We start from the raw sequence: 20643 nt of genomic DNA, 5'->3' as shown, positions 1-20643 counted from the left end.
GAAGGCAATAGTATTATTCAGGTATTTTAATTAAAAAAAACCCACTGTGTTGCCGTTCAGTTTGACTTCTGTTAATGTTGACAGGTCTGTAGGGTAAATTCTTCCCTCAGGTTAGAACCAGGGAAACCAGCCTGTGCCAACAACAACTGACTGCCATGCACATGCTAATCTCGTGTCTTTTTGGCAAATCAGGATATATCAACCACCTCTCTCCTCTGGCTTGACACACTACCACCACTTTCCAGTCATTAACTGATACTCTAACACAAACTGTTTGGGTAGCTTATAAACGAGCACAGATAATAAAGGGAGGAATCTACCTTGTGAATGGAATATTACTTATTATTTGTCCTATGGTGTCATGACTATGGCTAGGTTTTCATTTCAGCTTTCTGCTCCTTAGTAGTGTGCTTCACATGTCTGGAAGCATGACCTTGAAGTCTGTGTGCATAATGAGCTGGCCAGGTGTCACTCTCACTAAGCACACTAAGCAAATTTTGCACAAGGACTCGTTAACACTGAATGACGACTTAAATTTCCTAAGAGTAGCCAGAGAAAAAGGCTGCTGTTTACAGGTAGATAACATCACCAGGTTAAAGTGAATGTTTATAATGCTATCATTGCATTGTAAATTATATTTTTAATTTAAATGTTACTCTATGTAACATAGAATAGAAATTGATTAGAATGTCTTCCTAGTTTATATTGGAAAACACTTATTATGAAGGACTGAAATACTGTTTAATTTATTGTTTGCACTTTTCCAGGTTCTCCAGGTCATTTATGGACATGCTCAAGAGAGGGCCGGCATTCAGTTGTATTAAGCAAGGAAATACCTTGCTTCCTTGCTGCGCCTCACTTGAGCATCCACACAGACACCTTTGCTGCTCTAGGGCAGCTACTGCCTGCCCTAACTTTTAACATGACGTTTGCCTTTGATATTTATCAGTAAATATGATGACATGATTTTCCTTTAACCATTGTAGTGAAACACTGGCATGATGTAAATTTGATTATCTACAGGTCGTTTTTCCGTATGTTTTTGCAGAGCTGGCCGTATGTTGCAGTAAAAATAGCCGTGCTGAATGAAGCCGCGCTTGGCGGGCTACTCTAACCAGCTGCAGAATAAAAAGCAAGACATTCCACCAGACACACATGCTGATCATGCAGCCAGTGTGTCCAGCTTGTAAAGGTTCAATGTGTAGCAGTATCTAGTGCTGAGGTTACAGACTGCAACCAACTTAACACACCTTTTCTAACCCCCCCTCTACAGAGCCTTGCTTGCCTTCCCTAGAGCCAGTGTTTGGTTCGTCCATGACGGGCTACTTTAGAAACATTGCAGACTCTGCAAAAGAGGATACGCTTTCTCTGTAGATATAAATGGCTCATTCTAAGGTAGGTAAGGGCTTTTATTTACAAGTAATTATGCAATAACACCAAAACATTGAAAATGTAATACATAATGATTATTATTATATTCCATTTCTACCAATAGATCCCCCTAAATTCTACCTACTGGACTTTAAATGGCTACTCCAGCAATTCCATAAAATTAATGAGAGAGAAATGCTTAAAGAAAGGAATGGCCCTAGAATTGCTTGAATTCTTGATCTTAAAAAAAAATGATAATAATTAATTGAATTGTGATCAAAGTCAAATCAATGAATTTAGAGAAATGTGACACCCCTGGTGCATGCACAAGTCTGCAGATGTGACCATGCATAAAAGGAGTCATTGTACAAGGTCACCAGAGTGCCACTTTAGTATAATGTTGGAATGATCACAAAAACACTCAAGTTTTATTAAATGTTTATTTTCATGAAATATACAGTTTTGTTTGGAAATCATATACAAACTTTTACAAATATGAATAATTTAATCATAAAAAAGACTAAAACTAGAAACAACTATACTGGAGTTTTACACAATGGAGCAACATTCAGAGGCAAGCTTGGAACAATGGGTTTAACCAGCCTAACCGGTTCTTAGGTAATAATCTAGAGACATGCTTGAAATTCAGTCAGAGAAGTACCATGGCTGCATAACAATGCTGCACTAACACATCCAGGAAAACTGGCAAAAATGAGAGGGAGAGAACAATGTTAGATGGACAAAAGTGAAGAAATAAAGGATAGGGACAGGGGAAAACATAACCACCCAATGTGAAAGATCCCAACTTTTTAGTGAATCAATACAAGATCATTCAATAGATGTTACATAGTAATGTATATCCCTCTATTTTGCAGAAGATTCAAAGGCATTTTCACTTAAAAACAGATGCTGACGTTATGTCTCATGACTAACGCATATGTATTGATCTGTTACAAGTTAACCATGGCTACCTGTAATAAGCGGTACTTCAGTCATTCATGCCAGTGCAAGCCCCCAAATGCAAATATGAGCATCAAGGCCATGTCCTGAGCAGAGCTGTGTTTGTGACTTCTGAAGGGTGTTCAGCCAGTATTTACATGGCAAATACAATGAAGTGAAAGGGTGCTAAGGAAAAAAAAAAGTCAGAACAGTATACTGTTGCTGTGAAAGTTTCATTTCCATTATGCACTTGGAAGCTAGAGGGCCCAGGGGCCACAGAGTGACAGTTGACATGCTGTAAGCAGCAAACCACAACAATAAAGTGTATGTGCACTTGACCTTGAGTGTATTCTGAGAGGCGTGTACTTTTTGTCACAATGGGAGGATCATTTCAGGATCAAGCACTTTTTTAAAATACATCTGCTTCGATCAGAGGAGTCAAAAAAGGAAAACAAATCTTAGTTTTGAGCTACTCTCTGGCAGGATATTCAGATTTTGCTACAAATGCTTGTGTTTGGAAAATTAATAATTTTCCTTTTAAAAGTCAGCTCAAGGTGGTCCTAGAACCCAGATGTTGTCTATGCCCTACTGATTACAGCTATTGCAGTCACAATTGCTTACAGTCTAAAACAGAAATCTCAGCCACAACAACATATCAAGGACTTCACAAAAGAAACACCAAAGAAAGGAGAATTGGCCCTTAATCTACTTCATTTTCTTTAAACAAATGTTTGGCTCAGGTTATAAAAAGACAATCTGCACTGAAATGGACTTTGAACTGTCCTCATTTGCTGGAAATGTGCAAGGGGAGAACCCATGTAGCCAGTGTATAAAAGCTACAATGTCCTTCATTTTAATAAATATTATTAAAACACCAATATGGTGAATATGCATATAAGAAACTACATGAAACCAAATAAATGTCCATATATAATTTGTTACCAGCCTGTGTCTTAAAAAAAAAAAAAAAAAAAAAAAACGACTCACAGAAAACAATTATTGGTATGGACATTATAATAAATGTGGGGCATATAGTTTCTAAAACCGTATAAAATACATAAATAGAGCAGATGTTAAATACTCTTAGTACTATTCAATAGTCCATGTCAAGATTAAGGACATAATTGTTCAGGAGTTCATAGGAAGCCCAACTCATAGAAATAGTTGGTGAAGTTGATTTTCACAGTAGATGAATTTGAAATTTGATCTCATCTTTGCAGTCTCTTATATCAGATGCCCAAAAGTGCTAGGGATGTCAGACAATCTTTAAAAAAATTATTAATATACATATACTTCAATATTTGACAAACAACAGAAGATCAAGAGTCTGTATTTTCTTCTTTTGCATATTCCTCTACAAGTTTCTCATAGGAGTGGCTGTGTTCTGAACAGTCACTAGTGAAAACCGACCCTTCAGATTCAGAACTCTGTTCCTCCTTGGAGTTAGTTTCAATGTTTTCATCGCATGTAGTGATTGACAGTTTTGCTTTAGAATCATCATCATCATCACCTTCATCATCATCATCATCCTCCAAGTTATTACTGAGAAAGTTCTCCTCGTCTATAAAAGTAATGTTTGCATTTTGAAATGTAAGAGGATGGTACTCTTTAGAGTCCCATGTCCTTCGACCACCTGCTCCATAGTCTCCCACTCTGTTCTCAAGGTCGATGTCCTTGTCAAGCTGGTTCTCATACATTTGGTCCTGGTCAAGTTCTAGATTACCCTCTACATGGTCCTCTGTAAGCAGCAAACCATTATCTGAGCCCAGGAGGTAGTTCTTGGACTTTGAAAAAGCAACAGTGACGCGGTCACTGAAGCTATAGCGTCTCTTTTGGCGTGGTGAACGATCCAGACTGAGGATGGTGTGACCATTAAACTTGGGAGCATCATTGCAACTCTTGGAACGACCAATCTCTTTGACTTTAATGATGGTGTTGACACTGCTGCTGTTACTTCTGCCATCTTTTTTGGTGCCAATCTGCTTAATCAAGTCATTGTAGCCTTCTTGCTTCTTGGACAGGAAGCTGAAAATGTTGACGTCACTGGGAGTAGGTGGCAAACGAAGAGAAGCCTTATGAGACTCTTTGTAGTGCCGGAGCTCATCAAGAGATAGCTTGCGCAGCTTGCGCCGTTTCTTGAGTGCCTTGTGAGCCTCAATCACCATCCGGACCTTCCAGTTGAAGAACAAAGACAGCCAGGCTAACCCCAGATAAATCCAGACTTCTACAAAGTAACGATACAGAGTTGGGTATTCTTTATTTGGTTCCACACCTGCAAGGACAAACACATTAGTCAATGATCATTTGAATCCAAAGGTTCAATAAAAGAAATAAAAAGTCCAAGAGATGGGCCAGTATGCCGCAGGTATTTGTGTACAACTACAGTCTTAGAAATGGGATATGTTCAAGACAATTAAAGAATGCCTTTCATTTATGCTTGTTACTCAGGGTTTATGGCTTAGGTTAATTAATAAGTAGTATTTATTTATAAACTTACCTGCTACCAAGTCCCCAAAACCAATAGTGGTCAATGTGACAAATGAGAAGTACAAGCCTTCAATATATGTCCAACCCTCTTGGGACATAAACACAAAAGGTGGAAGGACTAAATGGACCAGCACACCCCAGAGGAGAAAAATAGCTGTGCAGGTAAACTGAGCCTTTCTCTGGAAGACAACAATAAAAAAACAACAGCTTGGTTTTAGGTGAAGGCTTTGTGACACATTGGACAGATTCAAGTACTTTTCCCAGTAGTGGGGTGGGGGGGGGGGGGCAAAAAAAAAAAAAGCTACTTACCAGTGAAAATCCCTTCTTGGTCAGATACTGGCCAAGGTGCTTTGCTCTGCCACCAAAGAACTTTCCAAGCTCACTGATCCATGTAAGACATAAAGGCACACCAAACAGCCCATAGAAGATGCAGAATACACGGCCTGCTGATGTTTTAGGAGCAATGTTTCCATATCCTTTAAAGATTGAAAATAAAAACAAAATGGTTAGGGCTAATATTGTTTCAACTATCTACAGCTATGCCGTCTATTTAGTATGGCCAAAGTTTGTCTCATGGACCAAAGTAAGATGGCTATTAAAGTTTGCATGACAGCTCAGTGAAGGTTTTTGCCAACAACTATAACATTACAAAGTCACACTCTGGAGCATTCAAGTCATGTTTGACATACAACGAAAGAATGGCTTGCTTCCACATCAGAACTAAATCTGCAACTGCTGAATGTCCAAAAGTACTTACCGATAGTAGTGATAACTGTGGCAGCAAAGATAACAGCATTTGGCCAGTTCCAATTGTTGAAAGTCTTGCTGCCAGTTATGGTGACCCCTTGGCCTGCAGCGTCAGACACCACCTGAGTACAAACATTCAAGACCACAAATTCAATTCAATTACAGAGAAATTAATGGATGCAAAACAAATGAATGTCATCAGTTATGAAATAGCCCAATCAGGCTAAGATAAAGGAAGACAGGAAGTTCATCACGTGTAGGCACCATTTCTTCTACCACTTCCTTCCTGTGACATGTTGATGGTATCTCCAGTGGTACTGATGAGCTGAAAGCACCCCGGAGAATTGCTGAGGGCTTTATAGTGCAAACTACTGCTTACATTGTGTGGGAAACAGGAAGACAAGTGCTGCATCCCTAAACAGCTATTTCATAATCATACGATGATGCATGGAGTTACAATAGCATCAGGTGGCTCTTCAGCGGTTGCTTTTGCCTATGGTTGTTTTCCTTTTTCGTGATCCAAAGTTGCACTGAATATGGACCATACAAGAAATTCTCCAGGAGCATAATTTGAACATAATGCAATATTTGCTTCAACCCCAAAGGAACATGGGATACATCAGCTCACTATGAGGCATTTTAGTATTGTTGACATCTAAAGGAGACAGAAAATGCATAATCAATCATTCCTGACCATATGTGTGCTTCTACAGCCACAACAGAAACTTAACTCCCCCTACTGGGTATTCACAGACACCCTGCCATGTGTGGTAGGATAATGCGTTCCCCCCAGGACAAAGTTTTTCTTTCTAAAAATGTGCTTGAAAGGGGGGAAATGTGCAGGGGCTGGCTAAATCCACATAAGCCCTTAAATACTAGAAGATACTTGGTTCTTTGATAATAGCAGGTCTGTGACAGCTCTGCTCTGTAATTACAACACAAGGGGAGGCCATTCTTTTGTCTGCTGAAACAACACAGTTTCTCTCCTGGGCTTAAGTAAGACAGCAGTGATGACCAAGTTTGTGTTGGAACCATGACTAGAAATTAAAGAGGAAAAACCTCAGTTGAGTTAAGTGTCCTGCTTACGCACTTTCACATATGACAGTCCTCTTGACAGTCTACAGCATGTGTAATTATTGGTTACATTTATATGTGTAGGTAACCTTATTATTGTCCATGTTCAGGCTAAAATCGTATTCTTAATAGGCTGATAACCTACAACTGCATAATCCTGTTGACCTGAGTTAACATTACAGTCTTGTAGTTCTATCAGTCTACCATAGGGCTGTCCCCAATTAGACTTGGAAGGCTTTGAAGCTTCAGCGTGAATATTTCACAAATATTCAAAGCTTTCGCAGCAGGGGTAAGGGGATGCATTATTTACTTATATATATTTATAAAGCGTAATTATGAGTAAACATTTTTGCATGATTGGTGATGCAACTAATGAAACAAGGACATACACCACAGCAGTGTTGAACAACCAAGAGAAGAGTACTTTGGAAACATGATAAAGAACATGTGTGTTCACTGCTCAGTTCTGCCCACAGAAAAAAGGTAAAAGGCATCATCACATGCACACCAGGTTCACAACACTGTGGCTCATACCAACAGAAAGTGATATGTTCTGCAGCATTTACAATAACACAGCTGCACAAGTTTTACAAAATGAATCCCAAAACAAAGATCATGATTCATTAACTCAACTGTTCTGGCCAATTTACGCCACAATGTTACATATATGAGCTGTATGACACATCTATGGTCTGTGTGTGTGTTAAGCTCTGAACCTTCTTCTGAAGAGGGTGATTTGCACCTGTTTGCAGGTTCCGTCTGCCAGATTATAAGTGCTGAAGTTTGAAACTTGCAGAACGCTGATTCAGAGTAAGACAATGAGGGCAGAACGCAAGCTAAATAATGGGAGTGTCGTGACCTCAATGTAGTCACTTTAGTAGAGGTCAAGGGCTTACTTAAGAGGTGAACATGTAAATTCAAATCTTTCACACAAGCTAAGGAGAAGTAATTTTTTTCCTGGGTCCACAAAGCACTCACCGCTGAAAAGATCCTCAGAGGGTCAAAGGGTCAGTCACTGGTCAACCTATGGTTGCCCCAGGTCACAAATGACCCTGAGAACAAGGCAAAAAGCACACACACTGGGGGAGACAGATAAAAGACACTTTGTGTCCAAACTAGCTGCAGAGGAAGTTGTTAAACAGGCTTATCTGCAAGCCACTGGAAACCTGGATATAGGACCAGGGCTACCATCATGGATATACTCTTGCTGGACTTTTTATGAAAAAAAGACTGATAGGAGTGTTTAGAAGAGCTCATCAGAAAACAAAGTACTGGAAAGCTATCATGACCTTGGGAAACACCATCTGTAGGAAATGCTTCACTGGAACTGTATTTCATCTGTAAATGTCAAAGTTAGCTCAATGTAGTAACAACATGACAGAATGCTACAAGCACAACATTTTTGCTTAAAAAAAAAAAAAAAAAGGTGCTGTGCACTACAAGTCGCATTAAATTGGAAACAGCATCAGAGAGAAAGAATCCAAGGAAGATGATGTGACAATTATTTTTATCCTGTTTGAACTTTGCCATGAATTACACAAATGTTGGTCAATTTGAGAGACAATTTTGCAAATCAGGGAAGTTTGTTGTAAAAATTGTAAAATACCATTAGTTTTGTGAAAAAACTCTCAGTGAACTCCATTATCTCACAGTCTACATTACTAACGCCAACAGTAAAAGTACCAAAAAAGGTGAAAATCTGAACAAGCCTGGCCAAACTGACAGTAACAGTTATGTGAGCTAGTCAATGAGCAGGACCCAGTCTATAAGGTTTCAGTTATGGGTTTAGTTGCGCACTAAGCAAGACATAACCTAAGCAAGGGTTAGGTGTGTAGTCTTTCTGATAATGTACTTTCACAGTCTTGCATTTCATTTGTTTTATTTTAATTGAAAAAATTATCTTTTAAATTGACAAACATGTTCAGAGGCTGTGTCCTAGCTGCAGCCCAGGGTTCACGTCTGACCAATTGCTGCATGTCATTCCCCCTTTCTCATCCCGTTTCCTGTGATTTATCCTATTAAACAAAGCCATGAAAGGCCAAAAAAAAAAAAATTAACTCAATATAAAATGCATAAAACCCTAACACATGATCAAAATGAGCCACACTCTTCAAATAAAGGATTCCCTTATGTTTGGCAAAAATGAAAATATTGCCAAACTGCAGCCACAGCAATCTGCTGCTGCCACACTCTGATAACCCAAGACCAGCAAAAACCACAATAACAAACTACAATTGTTATCAGGACAGCTGGCAGCCCAGCATACCACTCCAGTTCCTTGGTATTTTTCCAAGCTTCCAAACAGCTGCCTTAGGGAAGGATTGTCAATCTTCAAAACAATTAGGTCACTGCAGCTCTTCCACAACAGTATGTATAGATTTCTGATAGGAGATGGATGGGTTGCAAACAATGCATCTGGAAAACAATGCTTAGATTTCACTGTGTGCACCAATCAAAGATTCATGACTGAGTGTAGGGGCAACACTTGCATGACTATTCCAATGCAAAAAAACAATCACACTTTCACAAATTAACATTGAGAAGAAACTGGTGTTGATTCAGTCAAAGCACAGACAACATATGTCGATTTTGACAGCTTTCTCTGGGTTTGGTAATGCTGTAAAATTCCCAGACAGTGAAAGGATTCTAACATCTGTTAAGCAGAGCATATTAGACCATTAACAGAGTCGTTTTAAATTGGGCTGTTAATTCCGCATAAGACTGAAAGACCTAGTTAATTAACATCACATATGGCAATTTTCTTCATTCCCCAATGTGCAATGAGCAGGTAAACATTTAGGAAAATTTAACTCAGTTGAAACCTTGTATGGGCCTGTTGAAAGGTCATTGCTGAACTAGGTTAACCTCCAGAACCATGTGGAGTGGCTGCAATTGGTCTGCTGACTAAAATGGTGACAATCTCACATTGTACTGACAATGTACAGTGCATGCTGCCATCAGGGTCTGAAGTAAAATCTCATTAGGCACACTGACAAATAAAGACATTTCTGTCTTGCTAACTAATTGCCTAAACCCACACTCCACTCGTGACATTCAAATACATTGCCACCTTCCATGACGTCAGTGTTATAATTCTTTTAACACAATTCCAAAAGGGAAAGAATGAGTTGACTATTTCAAGCCAGCGTCCCCTTGACAGCACCCTAGGCACATGACGAAGTAACAATCCCCCAAAACAGAGTTCTACTTCATCCCCTTATGCTTTTTTTTATTCTTACCAGGGGCCATGTTTCACGCATGTGACAGCAGTGTGATGAGTAGTGTTTGCAAACCTCCAGACAAACGTGATCTTAAAGTCATGTGCAGCAGGAACTCAGTGCAAAAAAAATCTAATCAATAACCCCATGCCCCACTGCAAAAGAAGTTTGCAACTCATTCTCGGTTTAATTCATTACAGGAGGTCTTTTGAAAAAAAACAAACAAACAAACAAACAAACAAACAGGCAAACCCTCATTTTTAAACATATTACAAAATGCTGTATTTTTACTTTAACAGCAACCTAGAATGCATAGCAGCTGAGACAGCGTTTCAACATTTTGTAAGTGTGAAGCGCTTGGATAGTTTTAACAAGATGTTGCAATATCCCGTTTGTGAAAATGGCAACAAGCCGAAACATAACCCTAAAACAATGTAAAAATCCAACATAAAAAACTCTACAGGTTCAACTTCTCTGTGGATTCCAGAAACCTACGCTGCCAACATTCATTCTTGTTTTGACAAACAAACAAACAAACTGAAGGCATCACTGTGGGCCTTAAGAAATTGTGGTGAATTTTTGACTTTTTACATTTCATAGACAAAATGATCAAGAAAACAATATGCAGATTCATCAAAAACTAAAATAATTGTTGATTAAGTCCTACGTTATGTACATTAAATTACTGTTTGTTGTTTGTGTGATTTGAAAGGCTTCCAAATACTTAACAGTTATCTAAAGCATAATCTCTGCTACTGTCATTTCAAGAGAATAGTTTGGAATGCTCTTTTTTCTGATGAGTGCTTGATGTAAAAGTTTTGAGGCTGTAATGATGAAGGCACCAAAGACTGAAACTGAGGAAATTATGGGACAGGGAGCAGTCTGTGTGGGATTAGCTCAATACTCAGTAGGAGCTGTTAAAACACTGCTTTTTGACTAAGATATATACAAGTATGGTTTAGACATTAGAAATGTTAGAATGCATTCTCCTGCCTGTGTCCACTGTGCTTCTGGGCAAAGCTGAAAGACATGCTGCTTATATTAAATGCCACCACCAGGACGCAGCTCTTATTTGCAGTAGAGATAATGTGCAGCCACCCCCCCAATTAACTTTTATAACTTCTTATACTCCTCAAGTGCGAGCATTGATGGACCATAAAATCCACTCTGTAAACGTTGACCACTTCAAGGCTCCTACAGTTAATAGTAAACTCCTTGTTAATATAACAGAAGACTAACTTTTACAAGAGTGTTGCCTTCTCTTGTTAAGCCTGCTTATATATTTTAATTGTTTACAAGCTGAGCAAAGTTTCCACAATGGAAACCTGATAGAATCTCTGCTACTAACGGTTACTCAAGGGTTGAAACACTGTAGGTTTATCTGTTTAAATATACATACTCCAAAACCTTTGCAGCAGGTGTCTTGGCACACACCAACAGAGGAAAAAAACTGCTTGTTGACTATTGGTCAGGTAAACTCTAGAATGATAACAGGACAACACACCTGACTAACTGGGGAAAGGGTTAACAAGTCAAACATGTGATTTTATATTATCTTGTGCCTTGGAACCCCACAGATGGTATTATGTAGTCTCTGTCCCCCAGAGAGCACATGGAAGCAGGAAATGGTTCAGTTTCAGTTCAGCGATCTCTTTGAGTTCAAGCAAAAATCACAGCTCTCATTGAGCTGCTTTACAGGAGTGAACACCTAACAGAAATTTCAAAACAGTTTGAACTGTTAATATTCCTGACTATATTCAGAAGCAAACCTGGCTGGAGCAGGGATTTGGCCATTACAGAGATGCCACAAAATGGGGGAGGTTCATGGGCATATCCCTTTCAGTCTCCCCAACACAAAAGGAAAAGCAGAAGGAAGCAGAAGGGGGTGGGGGGTAATAAATCTCCCCAAAAATGATGTGGGCCCAAAAAGGGGGACAGGTTGAGACATGTTTCTGGTCGTACTTGCAAATGCGAAGAGCCAAAACAATAAAGAAAAAACAATATTTCCTAATTTCAACAGAAACGAACAAGTGTTACAAGTGAAGTAATGAAAAGAAAAGGAAAGAAAAGAAAAGAGTATGATGCATACAGAACTTCAATCTTCTTTCTGAATGCTTCTTCCTTGGTGAGGGATTTGCCCCTTAAGATCATATCTGCTTGTCAGACATAAACATACAAATCAAGGTCATAAAACCTACACATTTCAAGAAAGTGAACAAACAACACATCTAGGGTGAGATCATATGTGAAATCACAGGAATGTAGGCTTACTACGTGCTCATTCAGTGCTGATGGTAAAACCACAGAGGTCAGATGGCACCAGTTAAGGAACTGTCATCTTGACAAGAAACTGGCAATGGAACACCATGTACTGCAGCTTTTATAGAGCTGAGGTTACAGATTGGCCCTCCACACCCAGTATCATAATCATTAGTCCAGACAGTCAGTCTGTTAGTTTTACAACAGAAAATGAACCCAACAAGGTAATAAAATAATTAGCATCTTTAGGCAGAAACCTCACAAAAGATAATATCAACACCAGATAATATCAACAAATCCTTCATGGAAATTTTAACAATTCAGGGAATTTAAATAACAGTATGACAAATTGCTGTTATGATATTGTAAAGTCCATGCCTTCAAGCTGCTAAACTTAGAGTGGATGTGTTGACCCACAAAGATGAACCATAAACTGACAACATGTCATTCTTCAGGAGTCTTGTTAATGTTTGTTGTAAGCTCATGTACCAGCTGAGGCTCATTTAGCACTCATGTGTCACCACTCTCAAGTAGCAGCAAGGCAACCTTTAAACACTGATCAGATCATCCTCTTGGATATCATCCTCATGGGGACTAGAATAAGAGCGTTGCAGATACCATGGTTTGCAGTAGGATATAGTGCAGAATTCAACAGGAAAAGTGTTCAGTTTAAGAAGCATACCTCTAATATTTTGTCCAAATCATCTTGCGTCAGACAGGGATAGTCCTCAAGTATTTTATCCTTCCGGGCGCTATACTGCTTTGCAGCCAGCTTCCAATTGGGCTCCTCCAGGACTTGAAAAATTGCTGCCCCAATGGACAGGTAAAAAATAATGGCAGAAGTCAACAAGGGGCCTTTATCTACCATACTTATGTGCAATACCTCAACTTGGAGAACGCGGGACAGGGGAAAAAGACAGAGAAAGGAAGGGACAGATAACGACAAGTCCCTAAGTTATGCGGGACTCATTCTCTGCAAGTCTATTGCTTTACAAAATGTTCCTTCTTCCGCGCAAAGGCTCTGAAAAATGCGTGAAAGGTGCCGCTGCAGACAGCATTGGGCTCGAGACACAACAAGATAAAAGTAATCATGAAGCGGGCCTGAGCGCGCGTGGGACCGCAGCCGCAATAGTACTCTCTCCACGTGCGCAGACAGAGAAACAGTGGCTGGTGTAGAAGTGAACTCTGAGTAGGGGAGTGGAGAGGAGCAGCGAAGATCCGCCCAGAAACAAAGCGACCGAGGGGTGGAGGAGAAGAGGGGAGGGGGGTTGGGTTGGGTTGGGTTGGGGGCATTCTGCAGTTCTTCTGTTCGTTTTCCTTTTTGCCTACAGGTGTTCAACTGTCAGTGTGGTATGCAAAAGTACTATAGGTTTAGAGCCAGACTTCAAAGTGTGTCTCTACAATACAGTGTTTCAAAAGCTCAACCACATCTGTATGTAATACAATTACACAAAGTTTATTTATTTTTAATTTTTGTTTTCAACGTACTTGTGTGACGTGGTTTAAAAATCATACCTTTGGCAGATAAAGAGCTGGTGATATAACCAAAAAAGGTAACTTGCTCAAGTACTGAAGGCTACTTAATAACAATCTGGAGTACTTGCACCTTATTTGAGTATTTCCCATTTTCTGCAATGGTATCCGTCAACTCCACTGCATTTTGTGATAAATTATTGTACTTTTTACTCACAACATTTATTTGATCACTACTTTGTATCCTGCATGCTGCACCAGAACAAATAAAAAATAATAATCTGAAAAGTATTTATATATTGGATTCAATATATCGACCGTATAGCCTACAGTATTTAGATATGTAAAATAATGTGCTTTTACTTGTACTTTGATTTCAACATCTTCCAGAAAAATGCTTGGACTTTAAAGTAGGATTAGATTTAATGTCAGATACTTCAAGTATTATTCATCTGGGTGACCTTCACTTTTACCAAAGTAATATTTCAACATGATATTCACTTACACTAAAGTATGACTTTTGTGTACTCACAGTAGGGCTCCACTAGCCTCTAAATCAAAGTAGCTGCGTATTTTACATTTCTTCCATAACTTTTCTTTAGGATTAAGACCAACCATTGTAACTTCAGCAAATGATGGTGTGGTTTAATGTCTGAAAATGTCCATGTTCAATAGAGTGCAAATAAAGGGTTTTTGTAGCTAGAACTGCCATTGATTGCATTGATTTGCAGCCTCAAAACTCCGGCCAGATTGACTCTTTTCTTGATTTGGTTTTTGTTATCAACTGGGAAGAAATTGGCAAACATTTATCTGTAATGCCATTGCATCTGTGTCTCCCAGCAAAATATGTAGGTTATCAATATTTTGTACATACATTACTTCGCCTGTGGTCACGTTGAGAGTCACTGTGAAATTTGAATATGCTTAGGGTTGCAGATGGAATATCACATAACTGAAAAGAATGCCACCTCAGACAATACAATATTATTTATAATATCATTTATAAATACCAGGTGTTCTTTAAAAAAAATAATTTACCACCCAAAAAACAACCTGTTTGACATGTCAAGAACCAGGTGTGGCCTAAATATCTTTTTAGCATGTTGGATGTGATAATTTTGATCAGTATGTAGCAATCTTTCATTAGTTGCATGCACATGAAGGTAACATGCGTCAGTGTCCAGAACTCAACTGCTCAAATGTTTGCTCAAGTGATGCATTCTGTGTTCTTTGTCAATGCTGTGAGGAGCAAAGATCAAACAAAGGAACACATATATTGATCAGGGTTTAAGCAGAGCCACAGATCCTTAGACTAAGATAGCACACTATAATCATACCTGTCAATCAAAGCACAGTGTTGCCACTTGTAATCTGCATTAGATTGCATTAGAAAGTGCGAGAAAATAAAGAAATCTCATTGATTTACACCTCAGTCACAAGATTTCAACATACTTGTGGTCTATCAATGTAAGTTGGCTGCTGTGTCAGATTTCATGATATGCAAGACAACAAGGTATTGCATCACAATCACTGGTGTACCACTTGCCCAAGGCCATTTTTCTCAATGTGTGTGTGTGTGTGTGTGTGTGTGTGTGTGTGTGTGTGTTTTGTTTCATGCTCCAGCAAGTACAAGTTAAGTTTCAACTCAAGTTGTGCATTTTTAGACAGCTGCTCTCCCACATATTTCTTAAGTATATTTCTTTGGCCTTTTATTGACAGAACAGCTTGGAGAAACGACAGGAAACAGGTTGAGAGAGAGAGGGGGAGTGAGACCCAGCAAAGTGCCCCAGGCCAGGACTCGAACCCCGGGGCCGCTGCGAGGACCAAGCCTCTGTACATGGACGCCCGCTCTACCCACAGAGCTAAACGGTGCCCCCTTCCACATATTTCTTTGGTGCTTTGATTCCCCAAGTTAAAAGTGAAGTTTATTCTTAGCTTCTACAGCATGTTGATTGAAGCTCCTTGTCATAACAGACAAAGGTTTTAACAAGGTAAAGAGGTGATTTATTTTGCAGTTCATTATTCTACACAAACATACAACATATACAGTATACAGTTATTTGGGCTCTAAAGTATATACATAAACCTGTATTCACCCAGTAAATTATTTTCTACTGCATTTTTTGCATCCAGGTGAATGTAAACAGTAGCAACAAGATGGTGATGATAACATGGTTATGGTTAACATTCGGTTAATACTGTCCATCAACTTTGACTTAGTGCGAGCTCGAAACACAGTCAGCTGTCGAGTGCAGCAGCTTGATGGAGGTTGTTGTGCTGGAGACAGGGCTCTATTAAGGCATGAGCACAGCAGTTTCTGATTACCCATTGTGAGGCCAGCTTGAGACAACAAATTACACAATTGCATTGAATCAAATGGCAAATCAGTGTATTGCTAAAGTTTAAAATGTAGGTGGAACCTTATTTAAGCTGGAGTTAATGTCAGCTAGTGAAACTAAACTCAAGTGCAATCAAGAGCAAGTGTTAAGCTTTTCTTGTAACAAACCAATGGAATGAAAGTTGTTAAACCATCTGAACAGTAGCTTAGATTTTAACTACTTATACACAATATCTTCCTCCATTAAAATATTTAGGTTAGCATTGGATTGTCAGATCGTCTCCAGATTGTCTTTGTTGCCTCCTCAACTGTTAGTAAGTAAAGAGCAATTAGATTATCAATCATACTCTATTATGACATGCAGGTTCACACAGATTTGGTGACAACTGATGAAACACACTTTTTAGGCATACAGAAGATACCTTAATTCATCTAGTTCAATTTACTTTACTTCTTTACTCATTTAAATAATGGATTTTCTTTTGCCAGGAAAAGCTCAGCTGGCTAATGGCACCAGCTACACATGACCACATCATTTGTATTATCTCACTCCTGGCAGGAAAGCAAATAATCTTTTTCCCCTAAATGTCAGATTATCCCTTTAAAAATACAAATCTGATGTGCATGGAAGACATGGGAGAAAGATGGCACTGTCCTATGGAAACATGGTGTTGATCACTCTGTTTCAACAGGTGGAGCATTACAAATATTTGCCCATAAAAATCTCCTCCTCTTTGAAGTGGAAAATCAACACTATAACAGTGCTAAAGAAGGCCTAGAAAATACATATTTTTTTAAGACGGCTGAAAAGATTCTCAATTTCACAGGAGGGTATGGTGCAATTTCATTGTGCTGGGATGGAAACCATCATCATTGTTGGAATAACAGTATGGAAACAAAACAACAATAGGCAGTAAATGTCTGGGCAAGATAGTACGCACGTCGTATGGCATAAAAAATTACAGGGTAGAAGCTTTCAACCCTTGGTGTGATAAACACCATTAGACTTAAGACAACTGTCACAATATTCTTCATGACTCCTCCAACCATCTTTTTACCTTCCCCTTTTTCATTTATTAGACATTAAGGTATCATAACTATGACAGCCAGATTCTGCAACAGCCCCAACTTTGGCTATTTGTGCCCTTAACACTTAAATCACTGTATGGGCTATGCAGTTGTATGGACCATAGCTGTTTGTGGTACTGATTGCTTCCTCATGGGAGTGTTGTTTTAATTAAATAATAATAATATGAATAATATCAATAATAATAATAGTTATTGTTATTATTATTATTTACTTATTATTATTATTGTTATTATTGTTATTACTTATTTACTGACTTACTTACTTATTATAGTAATAATGAGTAAGTAAGTAGGGTGTTTGATTTGGGTGTCCTCGTTGTAAACTGTAAAAAATCTCTTAAGGAGTTATATAAAAAAATCGCCTTTTAAATCAGCTGACTCAAATGTGTACTGATGTTGGAGCCAGATCTGCTGATGTCTTTGTAGTAAGGTCAGAGATCAGAGATGAACTGTGGAACAAATCAGTATCATAAGCAACAGCACAAATTCTTACATGACACTCATTTCTCCGAGGCAACCCAATCGAAAACTTGACCTTCCTGAGTAAAAAGCAAATTCAAAACATGTCAGTCAAGAAAAAAAGAAACCATGAAAACAAATGATATCCTCATCCATTCTGTAACTTAAGAAAGGCATTATTTAGGTTTATAATGCGTTATTCCACCTTTTAAACAGTGCATCAGAAACAAGTACAATTAGGGGGTGGCAATAGCTCAGTCCTTAGGGACTTGGCTTGGGGACTTAAAGGTCGCTGGTTCAAGGTTGTGGGTTCAAGTCCCACTTGGACCAAAAAAGTATGGTGTGGACTGGCAGTTGGAGAATTCTGGTTCGCATCCTGGGCATTTCCGAGGTGCCCTTGAGCAAGGCACAACCCCTAACACTGCTCGTTGGGCACAGTGGCATGTGTGGCAGCCCCTTCGCTCATCTCCTCTACACTGCATGTGTGTGTGCACGCCTGTGTGTAATGTGAGTGGAAAAAAGAATTTCCCAATTTGTTATTATAATAGTATATACAATTAGAAAAAATAAATAAATAATTAAAATCCATTGGCATCAGTTCTATCCCAACTGGAGAGTTTATTTCCTTGAAAGAGGAGCAAAAATGACCCTAAAGCCTTTTCCCAATAAAAAAAAGACTTTTATTGACCAACTGTCCTCCGCTGGTGGTAGCGCTTTCCTACTGTTAATCTGATTTGTTGAAGTCAGCCGGGACAGATGACGATCACGGAAAGTTCATCCATTTACCTTCATAGTTTCCGTGCCTTCCCAAATAGTCTGACAAACCATCGTGCACATCAGAGTAGAGACATATTGAAAAAAACAAAATTCCAAGTAAAAGCTAGACATCTGAGAGGGCATATAGTATGGCAGTTACTCAATAGTCCTTAAAATTGAACTCCGCGAAAACAAGAATCTTTGTATGCACTGGCATGACTGTAACATATCTGGGGCAGCAAGATATCAAGTTTGATTAACAGACTTTTTCTTACTCATGTTAAAATGACAGAATCTGCCCAGATAAATGGTCCATAGGGAAGACAGCCTGTTCTGTTCAGAAGCTGGGGCTGCCGTCTGACGTTACAGGTTGCAAAATATCTCATTATTATTATGACAATTAATAATTGATGCTATAGATTATTTTTGTTACTTAAAAAATAGCCCCTAAAGACCCAGCCACTGAGTTCTCTCAATCAATGAAATGTATAAATGTTTATCGTATGCGCTTCCTGTTTGTTAAGTAATACTGTGTGCCATCTCTCTCTGAAGAAATATTTTTAGCACGCGTAGGTGTGTACAGTGATTTGACCATGTGAAATGAGTGAAGAGCCGCTTCCTTGTCCCATTGTTTTCTGTTTGTGTAACATTTTTTTTTTCAGAGCTTCTCGGCGGGAAGGAAACCTGCACAGAGGGCTTTGTTTTTGTGAAACTGTTTTCTGGTATGACACCTAAAACAAAAACATAATCAGCATGAAAATGCTAGGGGGTGGCACAAGAGAAGAGGCAGAAACTCAAGGTCCATAGACATTCATGAAGTCATTGTCCTCAGTTGTTAAATCTGGTTTAACAGATCTTAAAGGAGCAATCCACCTTTTTTACACATCACAATACATTAACTTATAAGGGGGCAGTAATACTTTTATGAAAACTCTGATGATGTCATCAGGGTGATGCTAGTTCGGTTTTGTAGACTATAAATCTTTAGCTGTGCTTAGCCCCAGACTAAGAGATGATCCTGGGATAACCTAGCCCCTTTTAACACCTTAGCCTAAACCCAGGGACATATGATTCACACCACACTTTTACTAGCTTTGGGTTAAATGTTTGTTGAAACTCTTTAACGCCTGTGTTTAGTCATCTTTCAGAGCATAACACTCAATTTGGGGCTAATCCTGCTCTGGAGCAGAGCCAGCAGACCCTAGACTGGATAAACCCACTTTGGAATGTGCCGGAACTGTGCCAGTGTGAACTCTCTCTTAGCCTGTTGCTAACAGCCCCCTTAGCCTGGGGCTAACAACTAACTTAACCTGAGGCTAAGAAAGTTCTAAGAATGTGGGCCTTGGGATAAGTGCAGTGTGAAAGTCACTTTTATGAAGCAAACACTGTTGTGTCCATTGTGAGATATGATGCTAGTCTTTTAGATAAAGGTACTTTTTTTAATCTACACTATGTTCCAAATTACTATCCAAACATGATTAAACAAAAAAAGTTTTCAATTGTGCTGCTTCTCCTGTCTGTTTAGGTCACTGACATCAATCTCTGACAGGTTTGGTAATTACTTTGCCAGGTGAGCTAATTACAGGGAAACTACTTAAGGAGGTTGTCCACATTATTAAGCAAGTCACAGGTTTCCTGCAATATGGGGAAAAAGAAAGATCTTTCTGCAGATGAAAAGCATGCAATGGTGCAGTATCTTGCAATAGGTATGAAAACATTGGATATTTCCAGAAAAAAGAGATTGTTGTATTGTGAAAAGATTTGTGTGTGATTCAGAGTGCAGATGGGTTTGTTCAGATGAATGCATATTAAGGACAGGTATTTGAAGGTGCTGGTGCCTCTCGATGCAGGATCCTCCAGAGGCTTGCTAATGTGCATAAAGCTGTATTTTGTCCACCCTTAACCAATGTCCGCAAGGAGAAACGATTGCAGTGGGCTCAGAAATACAAGAAGACTAATTTCCAAACAGTTTTATTCACTGATGAATGCCATGCTACACTGGATGCAGTTCTAGATGGTTGGCAGATGGCCACCATGTACCAACAAGGCTGCGATGTCAGCAAGGAGGTGGCGAAGTGATGTTCTGGGCTGGAATCATGTGAAGTGAGTTGGTAGGGCCCTTTAAGGTGCCTGAAAGTGTCGAAATGACCTCTGCAAAATATGTGGAATTCCTAACTACCCATCTCCTCCCATGGTGTAAAAAGAAGAACAGTGCCTTCCGGAGTAAAATCGTTTTCATGGAAGACAAGACAACGCACAATCCCATGCTGAAAAGAATATCATCGAGGCCTTGGCTGCTATGGGCATAAATGCAAAACAAATGATGGTGTGGCCACCATCATTACCTGACTTCAACCCTATTGAGAACCTGTGGAGCATCCTTTAAAGGAGGGGGGTGGGCAGCAGTTTACCTCAAAACAGCAGCTCTGAGAG

The 20643-nt window shown here is 39.2% G+C and overlaps 1 protein-coding gene across 1 annotated transcript; it reads right to left on the bottom strand.

Annotated features, from left to right (window-relative positions):
* Window positions 1-1792: 1792 nt before the first annotated feature.
* On the bottom strand, window positions 1793-13260 carry kcnk5a (potassium channel, subfamily K, member 5a). Its single transcript, XM_030392409.1, has 5 exons — window positions 12778-13260; window positions 5555-5666; window positions 5107-5273; window positions 4808-4976; window positions 1793-4582 (listed from the first exon to the last, which is right to left on the bottom strand). The coding sequence occupies exons 1-5, from the start codon at window positions 12961-12963 to the stop codon at window positions 3630-3632; spliced, it is 1587 nt and encodes a 528-aa protein (XP_030248269.1). The 5' UTR covers window positions 12964-13260; the 3' UTR covers window positions 1793-3629.
* Window positions 13261-20643: the final 7383 nt, after the last annotated feature.

This window comes from Sparus aurata, chromosome 16 (genome assembly GCF_900880675.1).
Source record: "Sparus aurata chromosome 16, fSpaAur1.1, whole genome shotgun sequence".
Lineage (NCBI taxonomy): Eukaryota > Metazoa > Chordata > Actinopteri > Spariformes > Sparidae > Sparus > Sparus aurata.
The sequence above is the reverse complement of the archived record's forward strand: the minus strand, read 5'-3'. Positions and strand labels throughout refer to the sequence as shown.